The sequence below is a fragment of the Aristolochia californica genome, unplaced genomic scaffold (assembly GCF_029961685.1).
Source record: "Aristolochia californica isolate CCGP_79_NKW_82.1479 unplaced genomic scaffold, dmAriCali1.0.hap1 SCAF_2, whole genome shotgun sequence".
In the NCBI taxonomy this organism is placed as follows: Eukaryota; Viridiplantae; Streptophyta; class Magnoliopsida; order Piperales; family Aristolochiaceae; genus Aristolochia; species Aristolochia californica.
The window spans coordinates 49,875,474-49,903,206 of NW_027181881.1; the positions used below are offsets into that span (position 1 = coordinate 49,875,474).

The 27,733-nt window shown below is 36.6% G+C and overlaps 1 protein-coding gene across 2 annotated transcripts; it reads left to right on the top strand.

The window, feature by feature from the left end:
- Nucleotides 1-487: 487 nt before the first annotated feature.
- On the top strand, nt 488-27,259 carry LOC137955542 (serine/threonine-protein kinase STY46-like). Of its 2 annotated transcripts, XM_068802534.1 has the most exons (16): nt 488-958; nt 1,136-1,250; nt 5,171-5,268; nt 5,381-5,503; nt 12,629-12,701; nt 13,620-13,730; nt 15,764-15,814; nt 18,680-18,819; nt 18,933-19,040; nt 20,096-20,169; nt 21,905-22,080; nt 24,599-24,694; nt 25,192-25,272; nt 25,358-25,408; nt 26,628-26,768; nt 26,854-27,259. In XM_068802534.1, the coding sequence occupies exons 1-16, from the start codon at nt 777-779 to the stop codon at nt 26,878-26,880; spliced, it is 1,647 nt and encodes a 548-aa protein (XP_068658635.1). In that variant the 5' UTR covers nt 488-776; the 3' UTR covers nt 26,881-27,259. The 2 variants fall into 2 exon arrangements, with proteins under 2 accessions (XP_068658635.1, XP_068658636.1); XM_068802535.1 differs by lacking the exons at nt 18,680-18,819; nt 18,933-19,040 and having other exon boundaries at nt 491-958; nt 15,764-15,828.
- The last annotated feature ends 474 nt before the right edge of the window (nt 27,260-27,733 follow it).

Sequence of the window (27,733 nt, forward strand, 5' to 3'; positions counted from 1 at the left end):
TTTTAATTATTAATGTTGTTGATAAGCTTAATCTCTCTCAAATGAGCAACATGTGACGTTTTATGTGACATGTGTGTCATATTATTTATTTGCTTTAAAATGTGCTTATAATATAAAATAATTAACTCAACTTACCTAATTATTCATTCAAGGTTCGGATCCCTGTTATTGTCACCCTTGAAAATTACCAAGATAATATTTACCTCCTTGAAAATTGGTAATTTCTTCCGTTCGAGGGGGAAAAGCAAAGTCGGCGAGCGAATCGCCCGACACGGTTCCTCAGTCTTCGGAGGAGTCTCCGTACAATAGGGGGCATGGTTGGAAATTTAGGAAACAAGCATGACTGTAGTTCAGACATCTCGTAATTAGAGTACTTCCCACATTTCTTACCAGTATATCCACTTGCGAGTTCCAGACCGATGAGTCTATCCACTTTCCTTCCCTGCCACTTTTTTTCTCCTTGCAGCAAAAATAATAAAGAGCCTTTCTCCCTTTCTTAATGTCTCTTTTCTTTCTATATCCTTCTTTGTCCGTTCTCTCCCTGTCCTGACATCCCTGCCTAGACATTCACTTGTTTTTTCATGTTTTAAACCCTTTTTACCTGATAGAGAACTTCCTAAAAATAATATTCCTTCTTCCTCTGGCTCCCCTGGTACAGTGTCATCAGATTCTTCTTCTTGGGTGATTCGTTCTTTGTTTGTTCAAATCCAATTGTTATCTGGCGTTTGTTGGGTTTGTTGGATTTGTGTATGAGACGACGGTTTTAGTGTTTGGACATGGAGTTGACTGAAGGGGTTGGTGAGAGCTCCTCCCCTCCCCGGCCGTTTGGAGGGTTTGGGGCTTATGATATCCGGAACGACGTTTATAATAGATTGATAGATAACGGAAATGAAGAGGCTATATCGAATCCGAGCTTTCGCGAACAATTGGATGCTCATTTCTGTAGATTGCCGGCAAGGTACGTGTGTTTCTGAGGTGCTACGATGTGGTGTACTGGCTACAAATTTTGAACTGTTGCTTGTTTTGGGAAATTGGAACTGGAATTATGTTCATGTTAGCATGTAGTTGGAAATTGGTCAGGGAAATACTTTTGCCAGTAATGCTTTGCAAGTATAACTGATTTGCTCCATTTCAGTTACGGGGTTGATGTAAATATGGATAGAGTGGAAGACGTTCTGTTGCATCAGCGTATTCTGACAGAAGCTAAGGATCCGGAGAAGCGGCCTGTTTTTCACGTCCGTTTCCTTGAGGTACTGATTTGTCTTACGGTGATCAATAAGGTTTTTAACTTTCCTCTCTCCGGGAAAATGCGCTAATTACATCTTGGAGTTTTGGTGGATTTGTCCCATGTGAACTTTAAATGACACTTATTGTTCTGCTCTATTTATTTTCTCTCTCTATATATATTTATTCATTTCTGTTTTGTTATTTGAATCAATTACAAATTTAACTTATCAATATGTTATTCATTTGGGGAGCAAACCGGATCAAAAGTTACAGCATAACAGCGGTGTTTCCCTGATGTTCTTTATTGCTTTTCTCATCTTGCATCTGTTTATTCAACCTGTTGGTTTTTGCTATATATCTCTTATCATTTACTGCTACAAGAATAATAATTCTATTGTTGCTCTCTCGGAAATTAATTATGTATGATGAATGCAGGAATATGGCACAAATTATCTAACATAAAAAAAGTTAGATTTTTAGTGAAGGTGTACATTGATTTGAAACAGAGATACTGTGGACAAACAATCGCATACATGGGTGCTCATATACTTTGAGACTTGCAGTTCTTGAACTACATCGTTTGAAAAAGAGTATTTGAAGTACTCTATGCAGGATACATTGCCCAAAGAGTGCTCAAAATCAACATTAGAAACTATATACTTGATAGAGTTGCAGTTTATAATGAATAACTAAGGGACGATTTTCACTGCAAATCTTTCTAAAGGAGCAACCCTTAATATTCATTCTTGGTGTGGAAGAGTTTTCACTCAAAGTCCAATTAGTGTATTTGGCTTGGTAATTTGTCTTTCTATTTCATCATTATCAGGTAGTTAGAATATCTTTTCACAATTAGTTTTGGTTATTATTTGAGATTCTTATTTTTATTTGTTTAGTTGTTTTGAACTTATGGTGTATTCTGTTAATGAAATAAAGAATACAAGAAAGGAGTGTTAGTGTTTCTAATCCCGGACCATGGCTAGACCTTATAAACTAACAACTTTCCATAACATCTATGTGGGACTATTCCAACTAGCACTCCTTATGTATATGCTTACACAAATGGATAATGGGCTTGAGACGTGGATAACACAGACGGGGTACAAACTCAATGGTGTACAAACTGGGCTTAATAGGCAGTCCTACTCTAATACCATCTTAAGAATGAGCCCAACTCCATCCCAAGAAGACTAGCTACTTAGGAGGCTTATTGTTCAGACTTATAAACCAACAATTTTTCATAATACTTACTTATATGGGACTATCGACTAATAGATACATGTTTAAGTTGGGTCCAAGTCCATCCCAAATTAACTTGCTAAAGTTAGTAGGCTATAGGCACAAAATATTTCTGATTCCTGGATCTATATAGGACTATTCTAACATGGATCGTGTGAGCTTTCACCATGGGTTAAATTGCAAGCTTTTCTTAACTACTTTTGATAGACAAAATTGGCTCTGTTCATCCTTTTTTATGCTTCAACTTGTGAATGAAAGGAGCTGCCAGCAAGCTGTCAAGAGGTTAGCCGATACAACCTAAAATACTAGTCGTTTAAGTGCAGAAAGCCAACCTAATCAAGAGAGGTGGACCGGAACCACCTCTGACACCCACCCTGCCCCTTACCGCTCCCCGCGGGATTCGAAGGCGGGACGTGCCAGACCTGGCTCTAATACCATGTCAAAAGGTTAGTCGATACAACCTAAAAGACTAGTCGTTTAAGTGTGGAAAGCCAACTAATCAAGAAAGGTGGACCGGAACCACCTCTGACACAAGCTACTTGTCATCCTTTTCACTCTTAGTGCAACCAAAGGGATTTGTTTATTTGTTTATACTTCCTTATACTCTAGGTCTTCTACAACACAGACTACCATTTTCAAGTATCTTCTAATGCGACAGAAGTTCTATTTAATTGTGGTTCCCCTTCGTTATATTTCCTTAGAATGTTTTCTTGAGAAACTTGGTTCAAGTCTTGACATTGATATATAGTATGGATATGTTCTAGTTTATTCTTTGGGTTGACTTTGGTTGGGATCTTGAAACTGAAACATCTTCCAAAGCAAACTGTTTGGCCTTGTTGAATGGTTACTTGTTCCTTCTTTTCATGTCTCTTCTCTTATTACATAGCTGGTTCGGGTTGTTTGATCTTACTTAAAATCTTTAGCATTATCAATAGTAATCTCACTCGCTTTTTCTCTATTCTAAGGATTGAAAAATATTTTCGTGAGCATCTGGTTAATTCCAAAATTTTGTTGCTGTAAAAGTTGACTGCTATGGAGTTAGGTTTGTTGTTAATGCCAATATTTCAGCGAACCTCCTTAATTGAAGCTTTTTCAGAAAAAAAAAAAGCATCTATAGAGTTAAGTTTGTTGTTAATAAATCTAGAGCTGATTGTATATAATAATTAAACTGGTGAAAAATGGTGGAAAATGTATATTATATCCATTTGTTTCTATTTTTTTCCTCTTTTCTCTTGGGTTTTTCTGCCCTTTGTTTCTTCTCTTGCTGTGATTTATAAAATTTCTCATCATTCTACAATAATAATAATAAAAAAAATTCTCTCTAAATAAATATATGCATATAATCTTTAGTTTATCATTTAATAAAAAAAATTATTTCACAATCCATCCTGCTTATTTGACATATAATATTACGAAACCTCTGGTCCTTATATGGACCAAATTTGAGTAAGGTTTACACACTTATTTGTCCAGAAACAACACCAGTAATTTTCTAGTTAATGATGTTTGTGATTGACTTCATCAGTTATGACCTTGAGGAACTCCTCCTCCTTATTGTTTCATTATAGTTATTATTCTTAAATAAAAATTTGACAATAAAAAAGAACTCGCAACTTGTTATTTATAGATTTGGAGACAAGAACCTTCATAACTGTATCCAACCATTATGGGTTTCTATGTAATTTATGAAATGTTCTTTTGGAAAAACTGAATTCAACATTATTTGGCAAAAGCTGGGCTATAGAAAATGAATAAAGATTACTAGGGGCAGGGATGGGAAACCTCCAGACAAAAGGAGAGAGTTGTGAACAACATTATGCAGGGTGGAAACACCATCTTTAGCTTTGGCAGAACTTATATTATACATTATTGGACAATTGTGTCTGACTTTGGCTCCAGAACTCTTATGTCCATTGTTTAATTTCATTTGATGAATACAAATTAGACCACCTTAAAATACTTTTAAGATATTTCTTGCCATTGGCTGCTGGTGAACACTGAAAATGTGGAGATTCTTTTCTTGATGTGAGAAAGTTACTGGACAGAATCTAGTCTGAAATATTTGATTGTGAGTGTCTGCCATTGAGCTATAACTGTGCAATATAATTCAGTTTGTAAGATTTATAAATTTGGTATTAAGAATGAGAATGAGAAAGTTGAGAGAGGGAAGGAGGGAGTGTTAGATTGCGAGTTTCAAGAGAGGAGAAGAGAAAAAAAGAGAAGGCTGTGGCAGATAGAGTTTGGAGATCCCTCCCTATTTATAACTTAAAGCCTAAAAAAAGTAGTAATGTCCATGCCATGGTTTTCTGACTCACTGAGTCAACATGCAACTTGGCCAAGTCAACTCGGGTTTGGGACAGGCAGGTTGGGGGTCAACCTTTCTACAATGGGCTAGTCCCTCTAGTCTTGGGGCGAGTCCCTCACCCAATCTGACTCGGAAATTTGGGGGGCTGAGTTGGTTTCCGATTCTGAATTGGAAAAGCGTGGTCCCTGCTACCCCTTAGACCCTAGGAAGTAAGATTCCACAAGAAAATCCTGTCTTAGGAAACTAAGGAAACTAAGTAAACTAAAATTACAACTTCTGACACAATTAGATTAGATATAGTGGTTTGTGCCTCAATATCTTGTCAATATGCACGTTTTCAACTATTTTTCAATCTTTATGTCTTCATATGTACATGATATTTCTTTCTATTGTGAATGGCAGCATATTCAGAGTAGAGTTGATGGTGATGATGATATATGGACTAGTGATACTTCTAGAGGACACAATAGTACTCATGGAGGAGATATGATTCATATGAGGTTCTAAGTCATTCTTTTACTTATTTAACTTTATGGTAGTAAAAGCTTTTAGCTTCATGCTTAATTTAGTCCGATCTTGGATCTGAGTGTTCCTTGGTACTTCCACAAGTAGAAATGGAAATTGTGAGGTTGACTTTGAGCCATGTTCAAAGCTGGAGGACTTGAATTTGGATGTTAGGAAGAATGTTGGCAATGCTGAGAAGAGGAAAGATCTTGCAAAGAGTTCTTCTGGGAGGTATTATTTGTACGTTTATTTTGATAATTTTTTTACCAAATATCCCTATGCTGAAGTAGAACAGCAAAGGAATGGAAGGAAAAATAAAGATGGAAAACAATAAAATGATTTATCAAGTAAACGACATCTATGAAGTTATATAATAGACATGTCCACTCATGACTTGATATAGCCCTGGTTCTGGAGATAAATTGTCCCATTTAATCAATTCTTCCTGTTAGAAAATCTACTCATGGGTATTTTGGTTATTTTACCTCAACATATGTTTTCTATTTCTATGTTATCTTGCTCTATATATTTTATTATGTCTATGGTTCAAATTTCATGTAATTTGGATATGTACTTTGGGAGATATAAGGAGTTAAGTGATTAAGTGTATAGAGTGGCAATTTAATCATTGTACTAATTATGTCATAAATAGGGAAGGGGTCCAGCTCGACCCTTGACGAGACTCAATTTCAGAGCTTCTTCTTTCCCTTCTCAGTCTCTCTCTCCTCCTCAATCCTCACTTCTTTCATGGTATTAGAGCAGTATATCGCGTTTAGGAGGTCCGATCATCAGTATTGAAGAGTAGATATGGAAGAGTCTTACATGACTCTCACAGTAAGAAGTCTCACAGAGCTAGAACTAGTATGGTGGAAGTCTAAGAAGAGTCTCATGGAATGGGGTCTCATAGAAGAGTCTCAATTAAAGGTGTTTTAGTTATGTTAGTCGTCTATTTATGTTTAGTTGTTTTATTGTTCTAGGACTTATCTTTTAGTGTTTAACTTTGGGTGTAATCGGGACAAGGGTAGTTTAATTGTAATTTGATTATGTTTGTTTCCTCTATTATAAATAAAGACTCATTGTACTCAAATTACAACAAGTTAGTAAAGTCTTTCTCTTTTCCAGAAATTCAACATGGTATCAGAGCGGGTTCTGTTAGTTGACTCGGTCAACCCACAAAGATAATATGATCATTTTCTGATTTATCATCCCTAGTAGTTTAGGTTTGTATTCTATCTTTTTTCTTTCTTTCCTATCCCATTATCTGTTGGTTTCTTGGCGTTCGCACCTCCATACTGAACTTTTCATATTGCAAGTTAGATATTGACGGAAATATCTTCAAGCCTACTTTCCAACGCAAGGAGAATATTGGCAATCGGAGTTTTCTACAAAGAGAAATCGATATTTGAAGTAGCAAAGGTCAGATTACAAGAGAGGTTTCAGCAACAACAAAAAACTTCACTTTTTTTAGCCGTTTAAGCCATCAAACACGAGACTTTATATGGAGATTTATATGTCAAAAGAAATATTTGTAAGTCTATTTTCTACCTTATCAAAAAAAATCTCAATCTGATTTTTCTAGAGGGAGATATCAATTTCGCAAGGGTCAAAGGTCATGCATGCCAAAGAAGAAAGAATACTAAGTTCGGCCAGATTACAGAGTCCGAAATCTATCAGATTCTTTCTCTCAAAAGAATTATATTTTATGAATAAAATTTATACTTAGATGAAAGGTATCGAAGTCTAGTTTCAGAAGGAGAAAAGTTCATGTCAATTTGATCTATATTTAAGGAGATATTCGCATTGGAATCGGCAAGGGTCAAACTACCAAATAAAGAAAATCAAGAGGTCATAAAATATTCAAGAACAAATCTTTTGATGTCAAATTAGGTATCAATTTAAAGTTCTTTGAGTAGAGTTTCTTGAGAAACAAACCATTTGTGATTCTGAGCTATATTTTTTGGAGATATTGATATCAGAAGTGCCAAAGGTCAGTTCTGCGAAAAATATTTTTTTTCTTATTTTCTCTTCTATTATTTTTCCATGCATTGATGTTAATTGAGTTTCATTTTTCTCCTAAAATCCGATTTTTTTAGCCAAATGTCTCTTCTAATTAGAGAGTTTTGCGTCGGACTTAATCACTTCATGATATGCTCATTCAAGGTAAGCAATATCTTGCTTCGATGTTGTTTTCAAGTTTTGTGTTTTTGTTACTTGGTTGCATATCTTCTGCATAGTTAACTCCAAAAAATAGTGGTCACCCCAAAATAGTTATACTTAGCCAAGTTTATTAAGTTCTATCGATATAGTCTCCCCTAGTTTTCCAAAAAAAAAAAAAAAGGTCACGTTGGAAGTATGGGTGTAATATAGTTGCCTTCTTTTCCGTTAAAGTTGTTTTCCTCTAGTATTTCTTCAGTTTATCATTTCGTGTTTTTATCACTTCAAAGCAATGCCTAGACCCACTACCTAAAAGTATAGGAGTGTGCCCAATTTCTAGTTTGAGTCAAATCTTTTGTTTTTCACCTAAGAGGTGATTTGTGTTTGAGCTACCCTTAAAAGTGTGTAGTCTCTTTGTTAACCCCTAAAGTTTGGCCCTTTTTTCCTCTTTAAAATTGAGCGGATTGTGTTTCAGGCTATGACTATTTTGATTGGTGTACGAAGCTTTGTCGTATGGTTAAGAGTGATTTTCTTCTTCCACATTGTGTTTTGTCCAAGTTGGGTCTCTATCCTTTTTATCCCCAACTTGAGGAGGAGAAGTAAAAGAAGAAGTATAAAAAAAAGGTAATTTGTTCCACATGTTGTGGTAATTTTTATGTGAGCAAAATATTCTAGAAAGGGGGAGAACAAATGATGAAGATTTAACATTTTGTGCCAACGTTTTAGCCAATGAAGATTGGAGACCAAGAATCCTTTTTGTTGCAACCTGAAGTCATAAACACAATGTGGAAGAGTCTTACATGATTCTCACAATAAGAAGTCTCACAGAGCCCAAATTAATATGGTAGATTTTAAGAAGAGTCTCATGGAAGGAGGTATTACAGAAAAGTCTCAGTTAAAGGTGTTTTAGTTATGTTGGTTTTCTATTTATGTTCAGTTGTTTAATTGTTCTTGAACTTATCTTTTAGTGTTTTAACTTTGGGTATAACTGGGACAAGAGTAGTTTAATTATAATTGGATTCTACTTGTTTCCTCTATTATAAAGAAAGAAATAGGAGGAAATTCAAATTCAAATCTTTCCCCACTGAAATTCTGACTGATCACATTATGGGCCAAGTATCTATCTGACTTATAAATCGAAAAGAATTTAGAAACTTCAGCAGCTCAAACTTTAGAGGAAATTGACAGCTGGTTGCTGGGCTGTCTCAGCCCTCTCGCCTCTCGATCATAGCCATATGGACCCCCCCCACCATTGGGCCACTTCAAGCTTAAGTTCGATGGGAGCGCTCTTGGTTGCCCTGGTCGTGCGGGATATGAAGAAGTTATCCATGATGCTAACATCGATCTCCTCTTCTCTTTCGCGGGCCCTCTTGGTAACTCCGACTCCACAAGAGCAGAACTTTCGGAATTGCTAAAAGGAATTCAATTTTTTTCTAGTTGGCTCATGGGCCCACTTTGCATTAAAGGCGACTCAAAGGTTGTCATTAACTTGTGTGCAAACTTCATCAAGCCTCTGTGGCATCACTCTGACATGTACTCGGAAATACGTAATTTAATTTCCCTTTTGAATTGTACTTGGAAGCACATTCCTCGCTCTGCCAACCATTTGGTAGACTCTCAGGCTAAGACGGACATTTCACTCCAACACCTTGTTGTGGAGGAAGGCCCTCGGCCCTAGGTTTGATTGTACTTCTCTTATTTTATGGTCTAAACACACATTTTCAAAAAATAAAATAAATAGATGCTCAATGTACTCAAATTACAACAAATCAGTGAAGTTTTTATCTTTTCCAGAAATTCAACAAGCAACGTTCTCTATTGAAGGAAGCGACGTCCTAGCAGAGGGGGTTTTCAAGTCTTGTGCTTGACTGGTTTGTAAAAACTTCATCTTTTTCCATTCTTTATCTGCCATAACCCTAGGGTTAATGGTCCTGCAGCCTATTGAGCAGTTCTGAAGTATTTGATTGCCCTGTGAGGGTTTATTAGGCTGAAATTGCCTCTTTCTTGGGATGTGCACCGACTTCCCCTTACCCAATGCTGCCTCATCATTTTTTCTAGGCTGATGTCAGGCCTAATTGGGCTGTATTTGGGGTCAATTTCTTCTAAATTTGCAGTGATTGTTGCTGTTTGAGATATTTTTTGAAGTGCGCACATCATAACTGTTGCGCTAATCCTATTTTTGAAGTGAGGCTCACATGGTCAATGCATATTGGTTTGGGAAGTGGAATTAAGGTTGGATTAGACATTATTCTGCTGCTATGGCTGATTCAAGTGAAATTTACACTTCGTCCAAAAAGGTTAATAGTTCTGATGGGAAAGACACAATTGTGATTACTTCGGAAAAGATGTCTGGACAGAATTATCTCAATTGGGCTAAGTCTATTAGAATGTACTTAAAGGCCAAGAGGAAGATTAAATATATTCGAGATTATTTTCCAGTCCCTATGAATGATGATTAGGAAGCAAAGGATAGTCAAATTATGACTTGGATTGTTATTTTATTCAGGATGTTGTTATGAAAAAGGAGGTAGTCACCCCATATATTGGGTTTGGAGATCAACTTAGAGATGTGTTCACTATAGCCTTGAAAAAACGTGAATTTATGTTTTTTTGTAACAAGTTGGGCCTTACAGACATATTTGCTCTAGCTTGAGGGGGAGTGTTAGAAAATCTATTCAGGGGTATTTTGGTCATTTTACCTCAGCATATATTTTCTATTTCTATGTTATCTTGTTCTACATGTTTTATTATGTTTATAGTTCAAGTTTCATGTAATTTGGATATGTAGTTTGGGAGACACAAGGAGTTAAGTGATTTAAGTGTATAGAGGGGCAATTTAGTTATTTTACTAATTAAGTCATTAAATAGAGAAGGGGGATGAGCTTGAACCCCAACGAGACTCAATTTCAGAGCCTCTTCTCTCCTTCTTTTCTCCCTTCTCATTCTCTCTCTCCTCCTCAGTCATCACTTTTTTCAGTTCTTCCCATGTGAGGTTGGGCAAAGGGTGGTGCTGGTGGCTGAGAGGTCAGTGGCACCAAATCTTAGGAAAAAAGTCTATCAGGCACCTGCTGAAGTAAATAGTAAGCACTTTCAACCCTTGAAAATAACTTTAGGATTTATGGTTCAAATGAACTGGTTAAGTGTGTAACACAACCCACAGATTAGAGACACAGGTGAAGATGGCAGCAACTTAGTTGCTGTCAGAGCCCTTTTTTATGAGGAAAAATTCAAGTTACAAATTTTCCTTGTTAGTCATCCAACAACTTTATCTATCTATGCTTTTTTTTTGGGATCTTGAATCCCGTACCCTGGTGAGATTTGAACTGAGGATCTCAAACCATGTGGCCATTGAGCTAAAGGCACATCGGTTGCCCTTTATGCTGCATTCCGTTTGTTAAAAGGAATGGATATGGATGATGGTCATAGAGCACTTGATTACTAGGATAGGATGAAGGGTAGTTTAGTAATTTTAATCTCTAAGTGTAAGTGTAAGGAAAATGACTTAGTTATATCTTTTTTGGAAAAGTGAGGAATTATTAGGGAAGGGGTAACAGGCAGGCCTCTTACAAGAAAAGGGGCAGCTGCAAAAAAAAAAACCTAAGGGCATTATGAAGAGAGCCTATTTAGCAACAATGTCATTGAGAAGAATACTCTTGCAAGCATTCCATGTTGGCAGATCTTGGGATGTGTTTCTGATCAGATACAAAGATTACCAAAAGATAGTAAATCTCTTCCATTTGAAGAAAGAATCTCCAAGGGGGAGGGATGGGGGTGTTGTTTGGGATGTGTTAGTGGACTTGTTACACTAGGAGATGATGGAAGCTGAGTTGCCTTCGACCATCATTTCATAGCAGTTTAAGGAGGAAGCGCGATGGTCCTGTGGCATCGTTGTTTATTTAGTGGTCATCTTTAGTGTTTTGTATAATGTTATTTCTTGGGTTCTTCAAGATTTTTTAAAATAAATTTATCTTTTATATAAACCTTCAGCTTACCTGTTTGTGATCTTTTTACTTGCTTTTTCGTGGCTAAATAAATGACCCTAACTACCCTGATTAGTATGCATTTAGAGCATTATAGTCCAGCAACTTTTTTTTTGATTAATCCCTAGGGTCAAAGGTTTACCTGTCATTACCCATTGTAGTTTTTGCACATGTCCTTCCAAGACAAAGCATCAGAAGATTCAGAACAGGATTGCGTTCTGAACTCTCAAACTCTCACCAACTCTTAAATGGTAGGAAAACAGAATTTTGAAGCTCGGTTTGTAGGTATAACCACCTCCCTCTATAGAGAAGATATGCCTACATGGTTTTTATCCATTTCTTGTTGGGCACTTACGCTTCCTGGAGAGAAGTTTGATTTTTGTTAGTTCATATCCTTATTAACTCCCTTCTCAGGTAGTACATCTTCAAGGCTTCCTTGACTACTTCCATTCACATATCATTGTCTTCCTCTTTTTTATGTCAATCCATGTCCACATTCCTTGGACCCTTCTCATTGGTGCAATAGTTAGCCTTTGTTACAGATGCCCAGACTGTCAGACTCAAGAACAAAGATAGGAAAAAAGAAAAATGTTGACGACTAAATGTTTGAAATTAAACTGTGAAATATTGAGGAGAACAGAAGAAGAAAGAAAGAATAAGAGAGAAGTGGAAGAAATACTATTAGAGAGGCGGAGTTGGTTAGATACAAAAGTCGACTCTAACCATTGTATTTAAATGTACTAACTTTAACAACTTTAACATATACTAAGGAGGAAACAGTCACATAATGACATAAAGGTTTGAGAGTTTCCTTTTCCCATCTAATGATAGTTTGATGTCAAATGTTTGTCGCACCACTTGATTTTGCAATTAATTGTTGGATAAGAACTCAATGGGATCCAATTAAGTCTATCATTCCCTACTTTCATAATGTTGGATGTTACGTGGGAAGAATTTGAGTAGGATGTAGTTTTGTCAGGTCAGACAAGGTCTTGGCTTCACATCTTTTGCAACCAGACCTAAGTCATGTTGATGTCTCATGTAAAAATGTCATTTAGTTGGAATTTCTGTAGTGTAGGTATTTCCTTGAAGGTCAGTTTTCTCACAATTATGGAACTTGTTGTACTGAACTATTGGTTCATATTGGACAACTGAAGTTATTTATTCATGAATTTTGCGTATCTCAAGGGAATAATTTCTACATCCAAACTGTTTGCTGCAGGCAGGACACATTTCATCTTCCTGTACATGAGATCATATTCTCTACAATTGACAAGCCAAAACTTCTTAGCCAGGCAAGTATAAGAATATTACGAGGATTTTTTGTTTTTGCTCATAGCATCCACAGGTTTATCATTTATATATTTTAAATTGTATGCTATGCAAGCCCTTGTAAGTGAACAAATATAGTGTGCTTTGCAATCCTTTCAAATGCTTGGGGGCCTCTTTTGTTTCTTATGTTCTTTATATCATTTCAAGTGGCCTTGTTTCTTGTGCTGGTCAAAAGCATGTGCTTGTCCAGTAGCTCTTAGACTGGTGTTTGTGGATCTACCTGATGTATTCCTCTTTTTAGGTCCTACATTTTTCACAAATTTATCTTCTACCTGCTTGTATTCTGTTTCCATATTGCAAACTTCTCTTTACACTGCAACATACTGGGTGAATTCTTGATTTGATTGTTATCTTAAGGTCTCATTCCTTGCTGACCCAATTATAAAGATACCCTTCACTGATAACCTAAAGTAAGGTTAATCAAGTAACTTAATAAAGCATTGTAGCAACTCAAATAACACTCGGTCTCTACTCTCAAAATTCATAAACTGTTTGAGGTTGAGTACTCGCCTTGTAGCAAAGTTGGCCTTTTTTTTGAAAAAGTGCACAATTTATTAACAAGCAACAGCAAAACAAAAGCCAAGAGAAGGGCCCCCTTACAACAAGGGATTGGAGGGCGACCCCCTCTTTTGCAAGAGAGTCCACCAAATAATTGGCAGACCTATTCACATGAGATCAAGATACAATGGGAACACTAAGTTCCTGAATATCAAAGAAGATGTTGTACAAACAGATCCTGGCAGACCTATTTCCTTCCTGACTTGGGTTTCTTGAAATTGACCTTTCTTTAATTCAGTGCTTTTGGAAACTGTATTATGTTGTTGCTTCATTTCTCTTTGTAGACTATATAAGTCTTCTAACTGTGATGTACATTGTTCTAGCTCTCTGCTCTGCTGTCTGACATAGGACTTAACATCCGTGAAGCACATGTTTTTTCAACAACTGATGGGTACTCTTTGGATGTCTTTGTGGTTGATGGATGGCCTATTGAGGTAAGGTTCTCCAGGAACTTTGTGGCTTCCATCAACGTTATTGCAGCATATTGTTTGGTTTCCATATTAAGATATTTGAACTTCTACATTTGACATAGACACACAAGTAATACAGTTAGTTCCAGCAAAAGCCAAAAGTTTGGAGTGTATTTCTTTTAAGTTTACGGTTAAACCCAAATTAAAGGTGTGAAGTTGGGTCCAAGGCCCATCCCAAAATAACTAGCCAACTTAGGGTGTAGGCCATCTTTTGTGGCTCTACAAGTGGATAGTTTAGGTGTAGGCCCTCTTTTGTTGATACCAATAGGTTTCCTAAGTTGGCTAGTCATTTTGGGATGAACTTTGGACCCAACTTAACATGGTATCATAGAAGGTACTTATATGTGGGCCTACACCTAAACTATCTATTTGTAGAGCCACAAAAGAGGGCCTATACCTAAACTATCCACTTGTAGAGCCACAAAAGAGGACATACACCTAAACTATCCACTTGTAGAGCCACAAAAGAAGCCTACACCTAAAATTATCCCCTTGTAGAACTACAAAAGAGGGCCTACATGTAAATTATACACTTGTAGACCCACAAAAGAGGGCCTACACGTGAGGGGGAGTATTAAGGAATAGTCCCACATAGATTAGTGAGTACAAAGATCTTGAGTTTATTAGTTGGGAAAGAGGTTTTCGAAGTTGGCTAGTCATTTTGGGATGGGCCTTGGACTCAACTTCACAAAAGGAACTTGGAAAATGTATCAAATATATTAAAGTTTGTCCATTTCTTTTGGAATTAAAGCTCAAATATATTTTTGACTTGTCCATTTTTTAGAGGAAAGCATACTGACAATGGGGTTAGATAATGATAAAGCAAAATGGAGAAGGATTCGTGTGGTCTAATCCAGCATAATTGGATGTAGGTTCAGTTGATGACTACTTCATTATGTGTCATCATGTTTGAATTTTATTTGTCTGAATGCCATTGCAAGAGTTACTGTATGCCATTGTTATTCAAAAAGAAATTCTTTGTTTTGTCTTCGGTACAAGATAAAATCCTCTTTTCTTTCTTTAAGAATGATGGAAACAATTTTATTTACTGGGGAGGCAAGCACCGGGAGGAAACCTCCTCATTCTACTATTAAGGAATAGTCCCACATGGATTAGTGAGTATAAAGATCTTGAGTTTATTAGTTGTAAAAGAGGCTTCCTAAGTTGGCTAGTCATTTTGGGATGGGCTTTGGGCCCAACTTTACACAATATTAGAGCAGGTACTCATAGGTGGTCCTACACCTAAATTATCCATTTGTAGAGCCACAAAAAAAGGGCTTATACCTAAATTATCCACTTGTATAGCCGCAAAAGAGGACCTACACCTAAATTATCCACTTGTAGATGTACAAAAGAGGCTTACACGTGAGGGGGAGTGTTAAGGAATAATCCTACATAGATTAGTGAGTACAAAGATCTTGAGTTTATTAGTTGGGAAAGAGGCTTCCTAAGTTGGCTAATCATTTTGGGATGGGCCTTGGACCAAACTTCACATCTACAACACAGAAAGTAAAAATAAAAAGCTTTGTGGAGGTGATGAGTGTAACAAAAAAACTCTTGTTGAGACTAAGAGCCTGCTATGATGTATAATTATTTACCATCTTAAGGAGACGCAAGGGATTTTGATGCTCAACGTGCCTTTATTACTTGTGGATCACATCTTGAGAGTTCTTTCTACTATGGAAATTTCTCCACAACTATCATTTACCTTTATGCTTTTCTGGTTAGTTAAATTGCTCTTTCTTGTGTTAGAGCTGACAAGATAATTGTGCTTGCCAAGTTTGAAACAACATTTTTTATCTCAGGGCACTTGCATCATAAATTAATGAGGAAAACTTTGTGATTTTCCTTAAGAAATTTGAGAAGAATTGACTATAAAAAGAGGTGTTCTAAACAATATTTACTTCTAAAATTTTAAAAGGAGCATTTTGATTCTATTTTCTCAAATGACAGGGGTTCGAGCCCAAATGTTGCTGACTTTGCAATAATGTGATCAGGATACAGATGGCTTACACAAAGCATTGGCGAAAGCAATCGCGGGAAGTGAGGTGGATATTTCTCAGTATATTTCTATCAGAATGCTCCACTACTCTTACTCTCCTTCATGTCTATTGATACATTTTGCTTTTTGGTTTTGCTTTCTCTTCTAATCTCCCATCATCTTGTATTTGTCTTGAATTTCTTTTGATTGTAGTGTGTGAGCTTTCAAGTAATATAAAGAAGAAGAGATGAGCGTGAGAGAGCAGAGAGAGAGAGAATGAGAGGTGAGAGAAAAAAACTTATGTAAAATCAGGTATGGAGAGATTAGGGTTGCTAGACGACCCTCTCCTCTTTATTACTTTAAGATATAGATGGCAATTACAAGACTGCCCCTTTAAAATTGTACAAGAAAATGCTTTCCTAGAAAACCAAGAAAACTAAATAAAACCAAAGTACATCTTCTAATTGTTGAGTGGGAAAAAGTTCCACATTAAAAATGAGAAGAAAAGTTAATATTTATAAGGTTGAGCAATAGGCTTCCTAAGTGGCTAATCATTTTAGGATGGAACTGGGCTCAACCCAAAAAACTCCACATGGTATCAGAGAAGGTTGCATGTATGGGTGTCAGTTTGTGCTCCCCAGGTTATTTGTGTGTTGTGGACTCCATAAGGTAGAGGTCTGTGTATTGTCAGGCTCCATGAAGGAGTTTGTGTGTTCATTAGAGGGTTTCTGTATACGTCTGAGGTCCGTTATGTGTAAGCCTGGACGTGAGGGGGAGTGTTGAGTGGGAAAAAGTCTCACATTGAAAAATGAGAAGAAAAGTTAATGGGTTATAAGGTTGAGCAATAGGCCTCCTAAGTGACTCGTAATTTTGGGATGAAACCGGGCACCCAAAAAACTCCACACTAGCAATTGTAGTTTTCAAAAATTTTCCTGGTCATTTTTTTATGAATCTGCAAGACTTGCCTTTCATCTTGATACTTAATCACTGTCATTGAAGCTGGTTTTTGAATGATTTATTAGAAATCATATGCTTCAAATTGAAATCTGTTGATGTGATGAGTGAGATATATATTCTTGAATTACGTCTGCTGAGAGTTATTCTAATATGCTAGTGGATATTGCACTGGTCAGATTTTTTCTGGTTGACTGAAACAAAAATTTCATGAGAAGGAATATTGAAATTTGTTTACAGAAAGAAGCAGAGGACTCTGCAAGGAACTGAGCTGAGATGGCAGTGATTTTGAAATAGCTGGATCCTTGTTCTTTCTTTGTCTTATGGAATTGACAAACAAAATTATGCTCCTCTTTATATGTTCTGTTTAGAAGATTGTGGTGTGGTATGTCTTCTTAGCCATCTAATTTACTTACAGGTAGCCCTTCATTTATTCTAATGCAACTTTTATTTTAGCTGTTGTGCTTCTTGTAACATCAATCATACCTGACTGTTTCTTTTTATTAATGGGAATAATCTTACATAGGTTAATAAAAGGAAATATCCAACGGCTATTGGTTGGGAAAATGACTTTTTAGCTTCGGATAGTCATTTTGGATGTACCTGCACCCAACTTTAACATGGTGTCAGAGCAAGGCCTTTGTTCTTTTAGACCTAGTGAAAGTCCTGTTTAGTTCGTACCCTGTTTGTGATTTCTACATCTCAGGCCCATTCTTTGTTTGTTAGACCTGGATGTGCGAGAGAGGGTTAGTGAGAATAATTCCAAATTGGTTGATGTTAGGAAAAATCACTGTGGTTATAATTGGGAAAAGACCTTCTAACTTCAGTTAGTCATTTTGTTTGAGTTTGGACCCAACTTTAACACATCTAAAAGAAGAATAGATTCAATAACACTCATCTACTTCACCCTCTCTCTCTCTCTCTCTCTCTCAAAAGAAAAAAGACACTCTTCTTCATCATCATTCAGTTCAAGTTTATGCTGCTGATTTCAAAGCCTAGATGTTGTGGGAAACACGTGCAGATGTACCAAGAGCTTGAGAAGAAGAGGAACTGCTTTGGTGTAACATCTGTAGCACCTGAGCAACATGGAATCTGGAACCCCTAGAAGTGCCTATAGCATTGCTGACTCCTTAGCTAGGGAGGGGTTATCTTGTCAGTAGCTCGTTGTTGGAGACACTCTCCCCCTTTTGAGTCCCATTGGCCCTTTCTTGGGGGATGCCTCTTTTTGCTCTCTTTAACTTTTCCTTCGTTTTCTTAGTATTGTCCTCTTTCCTCCCTCAGAGCCCTCCTAATGGAATCCTTTCTCTCATTATTATCCAAAAATAAATAAAAAATCTGGAACCCAAACTTGACGGGAGTGAAGCAGGCATATCAAACTCAATATACTTCAAAGCTGGATAAATTATCATCTAAACTTCCTTATAACTTGTTGACTTTCATTCTCTTGAATCAATTCTCAACGTTTCAAACAAAGTTATGCTTTTCTTCTCTTACCTGTGATCTTTCTTGGTTGATGTAAGGGGAGCATAATCTGTTGTGCTTCTTTGGAGATGGGGGGTGTTTCCCTTTTCTGTTTCTTGCAGATACTAGTTTGCAGTGCTGATGGAGATGATAGACTTTTGTCAAATTGTTCTTGAGTTTGTCTGAGATAGAAAAAGATGGTGAATAAGTGATTTTGCTTTCTAGGTGTATTGTCGTTTCTTTGTTATCTGCTTAGACAAATCATAACAAAAATAATGAACTGGTTTCAAATGGCTTATCCTGGAAGGAGGTATCGAGTAATAACAAGATAAAAGAAGGGGCATCTGAAATTAGATGAAATTTCTTCTATGTTTTGGTTTAAAAAAGAAAAAGAAGCTGAAACTGTATAAAATTAATTGTTTGTTATATCATTCCAAAAAATCTGTTTGTTATAGAAATGCTTTAATTATGATGGTAAGAGTGAACTAATTACTGCATTTTCTGTTAACAAACATAGGGGTCATGGTCTGTTTCATCACCTTCTCATTCGGCCGTAGAGAAAGCACTGGCTGCTCAACTGAATCAAGGTGATTGGGAAATTAACAGAAGGCTTCTTAAATTAGGAGAGAAAATTGCAAATGGTTCGTGTGGAGATTTGTAAGTTAAAATTGAATTGAAATTCTTTTTTGTGTTTGTTACACCTACTTTTCGTCCCACTCATGAAATATGTTATCTTATCGCAAGAAAATGTTTTTTTTTCCCTAATACAGGTATCATGGAATTTATCTAGGTCATGATGTGGCTGTAAAAATTCTTAGATCTGAGCATCTAAATGAAGCATTAGAAGTAGAATTTGCTCAAGAACTCATGATTTTGAGGTAAGTAGTCAAGCAAAAGAAGTCATCAATACATTGGTTAACTTGTATTGTTAGTTAAGTGTGGAGAGCATTATTCTCCTCAAAATCTTGGAGATATGCCAATTGCTGTGGTTATGTCCTTCTGCTTCTGATGAAATAGGTTTGGACTTATATCTTTAGTAGAGGAGGATCTTTCTTGTTCTATGTAAAATTAGGTATGAAAAAAGTAAGAAGAAAGAAGGTTGAAGAGAGAGAATGTGAGGGAGAGAAAGTGTGGAAGAGAAAAATTGAGAAAGAGACTGAGATGGGGGACCTTCACATCCCCCAGCTTCTATTGATAATTTAGTGTTGAGAGGGTTGAGTACAATTTACATCATTGCCCTTACTTTAAGCAAAAACCCTAATTCTCCATATCTCCTATTCTACTTGGCCTCTTTTCATGAAATAAGGTCCATAGACATAGTTTAACATGTAGAAGAAGATTACATCAAGAAATATAAATAACGACAAGGTAAAATAACCAAAACGCCCTTATTCTTTTTTTCAAGAAGGTGTTTCAGTCAAATTCATGAGTAGTGAAGTGGAGAATGTTATGAATTTTGACTTCCCTATTTGTTCAGAGGGGAGTGTGTTTATCACCCTTAAATGTTTAAACAAGAATGCAGGTGTATGTTGGGGAATGATTTAGTTTTGAATAGATTTTTTTCCCGCTCGATGGTCAGTCCCAAGTGGATTCATACATAAAATATAAATATGCAAATAAAAACTGAGAAAATTAAAAAATTTAAAAAATGGAAAATTTTAAATCTGATGGGACCTTCAATCTTAGTATAAGGTTTTTGTTTCTAGAAAGGGGGCAGAAAAATAACACAAAAAACTAAAGAAGTTAAAATTATGAGGTGGAAGTCTGTTCATTGAGCCCGAGACTTTAGAACTTGTGGAACTACTACTAGGCTAGTCTAGGAATGAGAGTTTTATGAGCCTATTAAAGTGCACTGTTTGGGACAAATCCTTTCACTGTTGTGAAATGGCGTGTTGCTTTTAGGATTAAATGTTCCTTGTTTTGTTGTTGGCAGGGAAGTTCGACACAAGAACATCGTTCAATTTATTGGTGCTTGTACAAAACTTCCAGAGTTGTGCATTGTTACAGGTGCTGAACTTTGTATAACATACTTGATTTGGCTTATTATTTTTACTTTACTATTTCTGAGAAGGACAAACAGGTTTTCTTTTCTTAGCTGTGGTTGTATTCAGTCTTCCTGCCTGTGGTCAACCCTATAAAAATGTTTCCTGGACCAAAAAGAAATGCTGGCATTATACAATGAGGGGCTAATGAGATAAGAATTTCAATGTCGTGTGGATTTTTTGATGATCATTTTAGTACTTTGGACTGTAATTGATTTTAAAATCAGTTGTTAGTGAAACTAAACAAAATCCATGGTTTTGAAAAGTCTAGAGTTAATGAGATACATGGTTAAAAAAATAAATAATTAGAAAGCAAGAGAAGGCGGACAGGGAGGAGTCCCTCCACTCACTCCTGCTCCTCCCTGAGGGAGATGTGAAGTGAGTGGAGGACCTCTCATCACCCCTACCCTTCCACTTCCTATCCTTCTTTTTATGATAGAGCTGTTGGGATCAAACACTTACAAAGATATCAACAAGGAAGAAAAACAGTTGCCACATGGGAAGATACGAAATTTTAACGTGGTTTAGCCCAACATGCCTACATCCACTTGAGAGAGAAAGCCTCTCCCACGTTATTCCTTCCGTTCCGTCTTTCTTAATTTTACGTCTACAAGATGCAATGAATTGGACCACAAAAACCCTAGCCCCTTCAATGATAACTTTACCCTTCCAATCTTTAGAAACACAGGACATACTTATACTTGATTTAATGACTAATGTTGTCATCGGTGTCATTGATGTGGTATGGGAGTTAATTTTGAAAAGGTTAAAAAGGAATACTGGGTGGTGAATTTCAAATCTTTAACTTTATAAAAATGGTAACTTTTGTTTAAGGTGATATGAACGAATCATAGCTATGCAGGACATACTTATGCTTGATTTAAACCCTAGAATCTGAACTCTAGATTGATTTATAGATAGAGATGGAGATAGATTGATAGATAGATAGAGAGTCAGAAATAGATTCACAGAAACAGACTGATATATAGATAGATAGATAGTGACTGAGAAATAGATTGAGTGATCTATAAAGACTAAGAGAGATAAATAGACTGATAAATAGAACACAGAGTTTTTTCTGTTTTGAAAGGATATAATATTGATTTTTACAGAGCTATTGTGATTTAATATAGCTGCTAATCCTAATGTTTGACGTCCTTCTTTAGAACTTCACAATAGCTAAAAGATAAAGGGTTTTCAGTGGTAGAGCTTTTTCATATTCTGGAACTCAATGCATTACTTTCAAGAATTCAATGGCATAGAGGTTGAACGCATTTCTTGTTTCAGATGTGATGGTTGAATCTGTAAATATAAGGAATCATTTACAAAGATGATGAAAAATAGTGTTGATTGTTTGTTAAAAGAAAATGTAGATAAACATTGTGGCTATTTATAGTGGTCTTGAATGCCGTAACTAATGTATGCTGTTGATGAGTATAGTTGGTTTGGTCTTTCTCTCAGTATATTATCTGGCAAGCCTCATCTGGTTCAAATTGGAAGCTTTCTCAACTTTCAGGTTTTTTAGCTTCAAGTAATGTTATTATGTGGTTCCCTTTGTTTTCTTTGATGTTTTGTTTTTCTTTGTGTCATTTTTTTTCTCTAGTTCTAGAAATTTGGACTTGGAAATGTTTTCTTTCGGGTGCTTTCGGCATCCTTGTACTCAGTTATACCCTATTAAGGTCATCCAGTTATTGTTGCAGAGTTTATGCCAGGGGGAAGTCTCTATGATTTTTTGCATAAAAATCATAATGTCCTGGAGCTGTCTTTGTTACTGAGGTTTGCAGTAGATATATGCAAAGGAATGGAGTATCTGCACCGCAATGATATAATTCACAGAGATCTAAAGACTGCCAACCTGCTGATGGACACCAATAATGTATGAATTCCTTTTCTGCACTGGTCTTTTTATCCTTTTTCTTTTAAACACCAATTGAGTTAAGTTAACATTCCTTCTTAAGGGGTGAATGGTAGCTCTAGCTCTCTTCAGCCACTGGGAAATAGAATCAGTTATATTTTCTGTCATCTGCTATATTACTCGATGCATTTGTAGATGGGGTAGTAAAGAAAGTGTTAAGGAATAGTCCCACATGGATTACTGAGTACAAAAATCTTGAGTTTATTAACTAGAAAAGAGGTTTTTTAAGTTGGCTAGTCATTTTGGGATGGGCCTTGGACCCAACTTAACATGGTATCAGAGCAGGTACTCATATGTGGGCCTGTACCTAAAAATTATCTACTTTTAGAGCCACAAAAGAGGGCATACACCTAAACTATCCACTTGTAGAGCCACAAAAAAAAGGCCTACACCTAACTGCCCACTCCTAAATTATCCACTTGTAGAGCCACAAAAGATGGTCTACACGTGAGGGGGAGTGTTAAGGAATAGTCCCACATAGATTACTGAGTACAAAAATATTGAGTTTATTAGTTAGAAAAGAGGTTACCTAAGTTAGCTAGTCATTTTGGGATAGACCTTGGACCCAACTTAACAGAAAGTTTGTCAATTACTGTGCTCGAGGGGTTTGAGTAAATATTAAATTGTCATTTCCTTGTGTGGAATTTATGTTAAAGCAAATCTGACTGATGATCATTTACAACATACAAATGATGTATGGAAATTTTTTCTTTTGTCCGAAAACAATTGTGTGAATATCTTATGTTTATGTCAATGTTTTGCTTCAACATGTTTAGCCTATCTTCCTTTGAATATTTGACTGTTTTTGCACGGAGTCCATTTTCAAGCTTGTTTTAAGTGATTGGAGTAATCATGTCAAAGGTGGTTATTGGTTATCATGTCAAGAGTGATAGTCCACATTGAAGGTGACTCGAAAGTAGTTATTGGTTAGTGTGATTGTGCATCCTCTCCCCCGTGGCACCATTGGGACATTTTTCAGGAGATTTTAAAAATTGCCTCATTCTTCTCTTGTATTTGGTCTCACGTTCCGAGATCTGCAAATTTGGCAACAGATGTGCTTGCCAAGCAGGGAGCAACCCTGCAATCTATTGTTGTTAGGGATTTGCTCTCTCTTCCTTTGTAATTTTTCTCTGTTAATATATATACATCATTTTCAAAAAAAAAATGTCAAAAGTGATAGTCATTTCAATCCTATGGCTGTTTAGATAGAAAAAAAAAGAAAAATTCTCTTCTGCGATATAGAAGTTGCTTTGACATGCACCGGCTTTCATTCTCTCTATGGGGTTCTCATTCTTAAGAGTCTCATCCTCAGAATCCCTGATGCTAAAGTTTGATGGGAATTGACTGGGGAACTTATGGAGCTGGAATGTGGAGGGCTATGAACAATATAATGAATTGGCCTCTCCCTATTTCCCAGGTTTTCTCCGAGACATCAGAAGTTCAGGCAGTGTGTTGCTGGAAACAAGCTGTTCCTTTGCTATTTCTCCCATTTTCAGTCCCTTGATAGTGGATTGTATTCAACCAATTATCATCAGGTGATGCAGGTTTCATAATATGTGGTCTAAGGTATTAGCAGATGTATTTGAAACAGTTGAATAACTTTCCCAAACATATAAATATCTGGCAGAATCGTGCCAAGGGAAGTCTTGAAGTTGGGTCCAGGTCCATCCCAAATGACTAGCTGAAAATAGGTCTTTGGCCCAGCTAACCACAGGATTTTCTCTGACATCAACTTATATGAAATATTCCCACAAACACTCTGTCCCGCTTTCCAGGACTGAACGAACAGACTACAGCCCTGAGACGTGCACAACATGAATGGACTCCAAACAAGCTGGACTCGAAATTGTGCTGAATAGAACAGACTCCTTGCTTTGATGTTAAACGGGCGTCCAATTTTGTCCTAAAATGACTAACCGAAGTTAAAAGGTCTTTTTCCAACCAATAACAATAATTCCTGACATCAACCTGTGTGGGATTATTCTCACTAATAGGAAGAACTTTGAGCCTGATCTAATCAGAAGAAACTAGAAGCTGATTCCTTGGGGGTTGAGAAAGGGTTTGGAGGCGAGATATTTTTGCCTCTGGAATGACAGTCTTTGTTTGTACCTTTTAAATGGTTCTTATAATATATTTCCTTTTCCTTTGTAAAATGGTCTATTCCATTCAAAGAATCTAGCATTTTCTGTCAAGGATGAGATTTACAGTAACCCATAAGCTTCACAGGCTGACAGTGGTTGGGTACATTTTCTTCCATTCCCATGCCATCTAATCCTTATTGCTCTTGTTGCTGATGGCTTAATAATAGTTGCTCGTTTTGGTCTCTGTTTCAATTTTTTTATGAGATAAGGCTGAATTCCTACACTTAACAAACTAGAGGTTCGCTGTTGTCACATTATTCTATGCTAGCTTAATTTTTATTTTTTGGTTTAAGCATCAGTGGCAGATTGTTTTTAAAAAAAGTCATTTGTATATTTAGGTTGTCAAGGTGGCAGATTTTGGTGTTGCTCGGTTTCAAAATCAAGGGGGTGTGATGACAGCAGAAACTGGAACTTACAGATGGATGGCACCTGAGGTGATTTTTACTTTAGCATCTCTTGCTGTTTGAAACACGAACCATATGCTCAAGTCATGTAGGGCCTTGGAAGGAGGTATCTATGTCCTGCTCAAGGACCTGATTAAAGTGTCCCATCATGAAGGGTTTTCCAGATATGCATTAACTGGTCATTCTGCTTTCCAATCGATGTTCTCCCATTGGACTCTTTTTAGTTTGTGAGATTTATGAACCCTTGCCAGTCGTTATGTGACAGTCGTTGTTTTATGGTCCAGTTTAAGAATGGCTCCCGAAATCATGCAAGTGATCTCATTCCCTGGAGCTTGTGCTACTAGATTACATTGATTAGTAACTCTCAAGTCCATTCAATAAAAGCTAGCATTTGTTTAAGTAGTTTTTGCCTTCATGCAATACAATGAATTTCTCCTAAATTTTTGGCAGTCTTTTTCAAGTAACACTTATTTCCCTATTTTTGCATGCTTCTTTTTCCAATTCTGACCTTTTTTCACCTCATGAAGGTCATAAATCATCAGCCATATGATCAGAAAGCTGATGTATTCAGCTTTGCTATAGTGTTGTGGGAGCTAGTAACTGCAAAGGTATATTATAATCTTAGTCAATCAACATCCAGAATTACAATTACTGTCGAATGTAACTCATTACCCTTGTAATGTTGTATTTCAGATTCCCTATGAGAACTTGACGCCATTACAAGCTGCCTTGGGAGTCAGACAGGTTTGTGAGTTTTGTCAAGTATTGTCTCTATCTACCATAATATTTTACACTCAAGAATGGGGATGACTGGATCATACTTTATATGTAACAAGCATGCTTGTAAGATGCTGCTGCCATTTTGTGTAAAATCTCTCAAGTTAGACATTGACTAGTGATTACTCTTTAAGTTGTGACTGACTAGCACAACTCTTGGTGCCTTCTTAGATGTTGGATTCAAAAGTTTTTTACTCAATTTGAACAGTGAAACTACACATTTGCTTATCTTTTCAGAAATATGAGCAAAGTTCCTACCCCTGTTTCACTTTCGTAAATAGAAAAAACACGGGTGCATCATGCAGTAGGTAGCCTTGATGACCCAATGAACAGTAGACATTTAACCCCTTGAAGTTTCATCTTTTTTTTTTTCTTTTCCTGGTCTTAAAAGTGCTCCTTAGGGCAACTGATATGAAATTTATGTTTGTCCATCCTGGCATCCTTCCATTCTTAGGTACAAGGTCTTGCAGCTTATTGTTGTACATGTTCCACATCTTAGGCTAGTTATTTGAAGTAAGAGTTGTTGTATGTTGGAGAATAGTCTCACATTGATTTTGGCTTGAAAAGATGTATATTTGTTTGTTGGGAAGAGATCTTCTAACTTCAGCTAGCCATTTTTGGAGGAACCAGTACAATTTTATTTATATATGTTTGATATATGACCTTCCCTGAGCCTTGCAATAGATTTATCAACAGGTAACTCCAGCCCCTACACAAGATGCAACCCACCCTAAGGGGCTCTTTCATCCCGGGTTAGAGGATGTGAATAACAAGCGGGACTATCTGCTATACAACTGTTCTTTTTTATTTTGCACAATGAACTATTAAGTAGCTTACTCTGAATAAGTTGCTTGTAAATATGTGAAAGGTGAAGAATTAACATATGCAGCCAAACAGCATGAGAAGGGTTTTTAAAAAGAAAAAAGAAAAAAAAAAAACTAGATCCCGAATTGCAGATTAAGTGCTTGAGAAGCCTTTATGCCATCGTGTCTTGAAGCCTCTTAACAATTTTAAAAGCAGTTTTTGTCTCACAGCAGCTGCTCAAATCGCATTACTTGTTCTATACAATCCTAGAACTTAAATGTTTTTTTGGGTTGTTGCCAAGGTTCCCTAAATCTTGAATATCTTGCAGCACGAAGTGTGTTAATATTCTACTATGAGATTAAGCGTAGCTGTTGTTTATTAGGGTTTAAGACCAGACCTACCAAAGAATGCACACCCGAAGCTGGTAGAAGTGATGCAGAGATGTTGGGAGGAGGATCCTAGCCAACGACCGTCATTCACAGAATTAACAGCTGAACTGGAAGAACTCTTGCATGAAATTGAGGTATCATTTTCTTGATTGACTTAAAATTATTTAAGTATTTAACCTTATTTAACTTTAATTTAACCTTTGTTCTTACTTTATGCAGGGAAATACTGAACCTGATAATAGCTAGAATTCTGAGGAATTATACCGATCTTCACAGTACAGGCAAAAAAAAAACACTCTGAAGTGGGCTAATGTGAATATCAAAGTCGAGGCTTTTGTTTTTTTGTTTTTTTTTTTACACTTGCAGTTATCAGTAAAAAAAAAAAAAGTGAAGAGAGTAGTTGCATAGGAGGAAAATTCTGTGCTCTTTTTTCTTCGTACACAAGGTGGTATTAGAGATTTCTCTTTGCCATAATTGTGGGTTCTCTTGTGTACGAGGGGTTTTTTTTCTTCCACCTGCAATGTTAAGATACCCATTACAAGGTCCTAGCGGCCTCAAAACCTAACAGTATCAATTGTTTTCTATTTGCGGCTTGAAATTGATGCATGTTCCCTATCATTGGAGCTTTCGCTAGTGTTCAAAGATGCGATCTTAAGCAAGTCTAATTTGACTAGGTGTATGTGGGTGAAGAAAGTTATCAGGACCCCAAATCAAACTTACCAGGAAGATGGAAGAGGATGAAGATAGCTGAAAATAGGTCTCTTCTCGGGACCACGTCAGATCCTGATCACTCAGCACTCCGTCACCAGAGTAGGTTCAGATTAGGCCTTGTCGTACGTAAGAGGGTATTTCCCCTCGTTGCGGGACTTGTTAATCCTATGGATTTTGATGTGTCAGACTCTCTGTAGAAAAAAAAGATATGGCATCGACACCAAAATCTTCGTGACAACAGCCAGTCAAGGTTGAAAATGAGTAACTCACACACCTTGCCCTTCTCTTCCATTATCACTTCAAATTAATTCAGTAGACAACAAGCCAACTCAAATTCTACCCAACTTTGTCCTTGTCGATATGAATTACGGAAAGATTTCTCTTCTTC

Excerpts from the sequence above, each read along its gene's own strand:
- LOC137955542 (XM_068802534.1), top strand. The coding sequence starts at position 777 with ATGGAGTTGACTGAAGGGGTTGGTGAGAGCTCCTCCCCTCCCCGGCCG. Across the intron at positions 25,409-26,627 it reads CTGCCTTGGGAGTCAGACAG|GGTTTAAGACCAGACCTACC; the intron begins GTTTGTGAGTTT and ends GTTGTTTATTAG. Across the intron at positions 26,769-26,853 it reads AACTCTTGCATGAAATTGAG|GGAAATACTGAACCTGATAA; the intron begins GTATCATTTTCT and ends TACTTTATGCAG.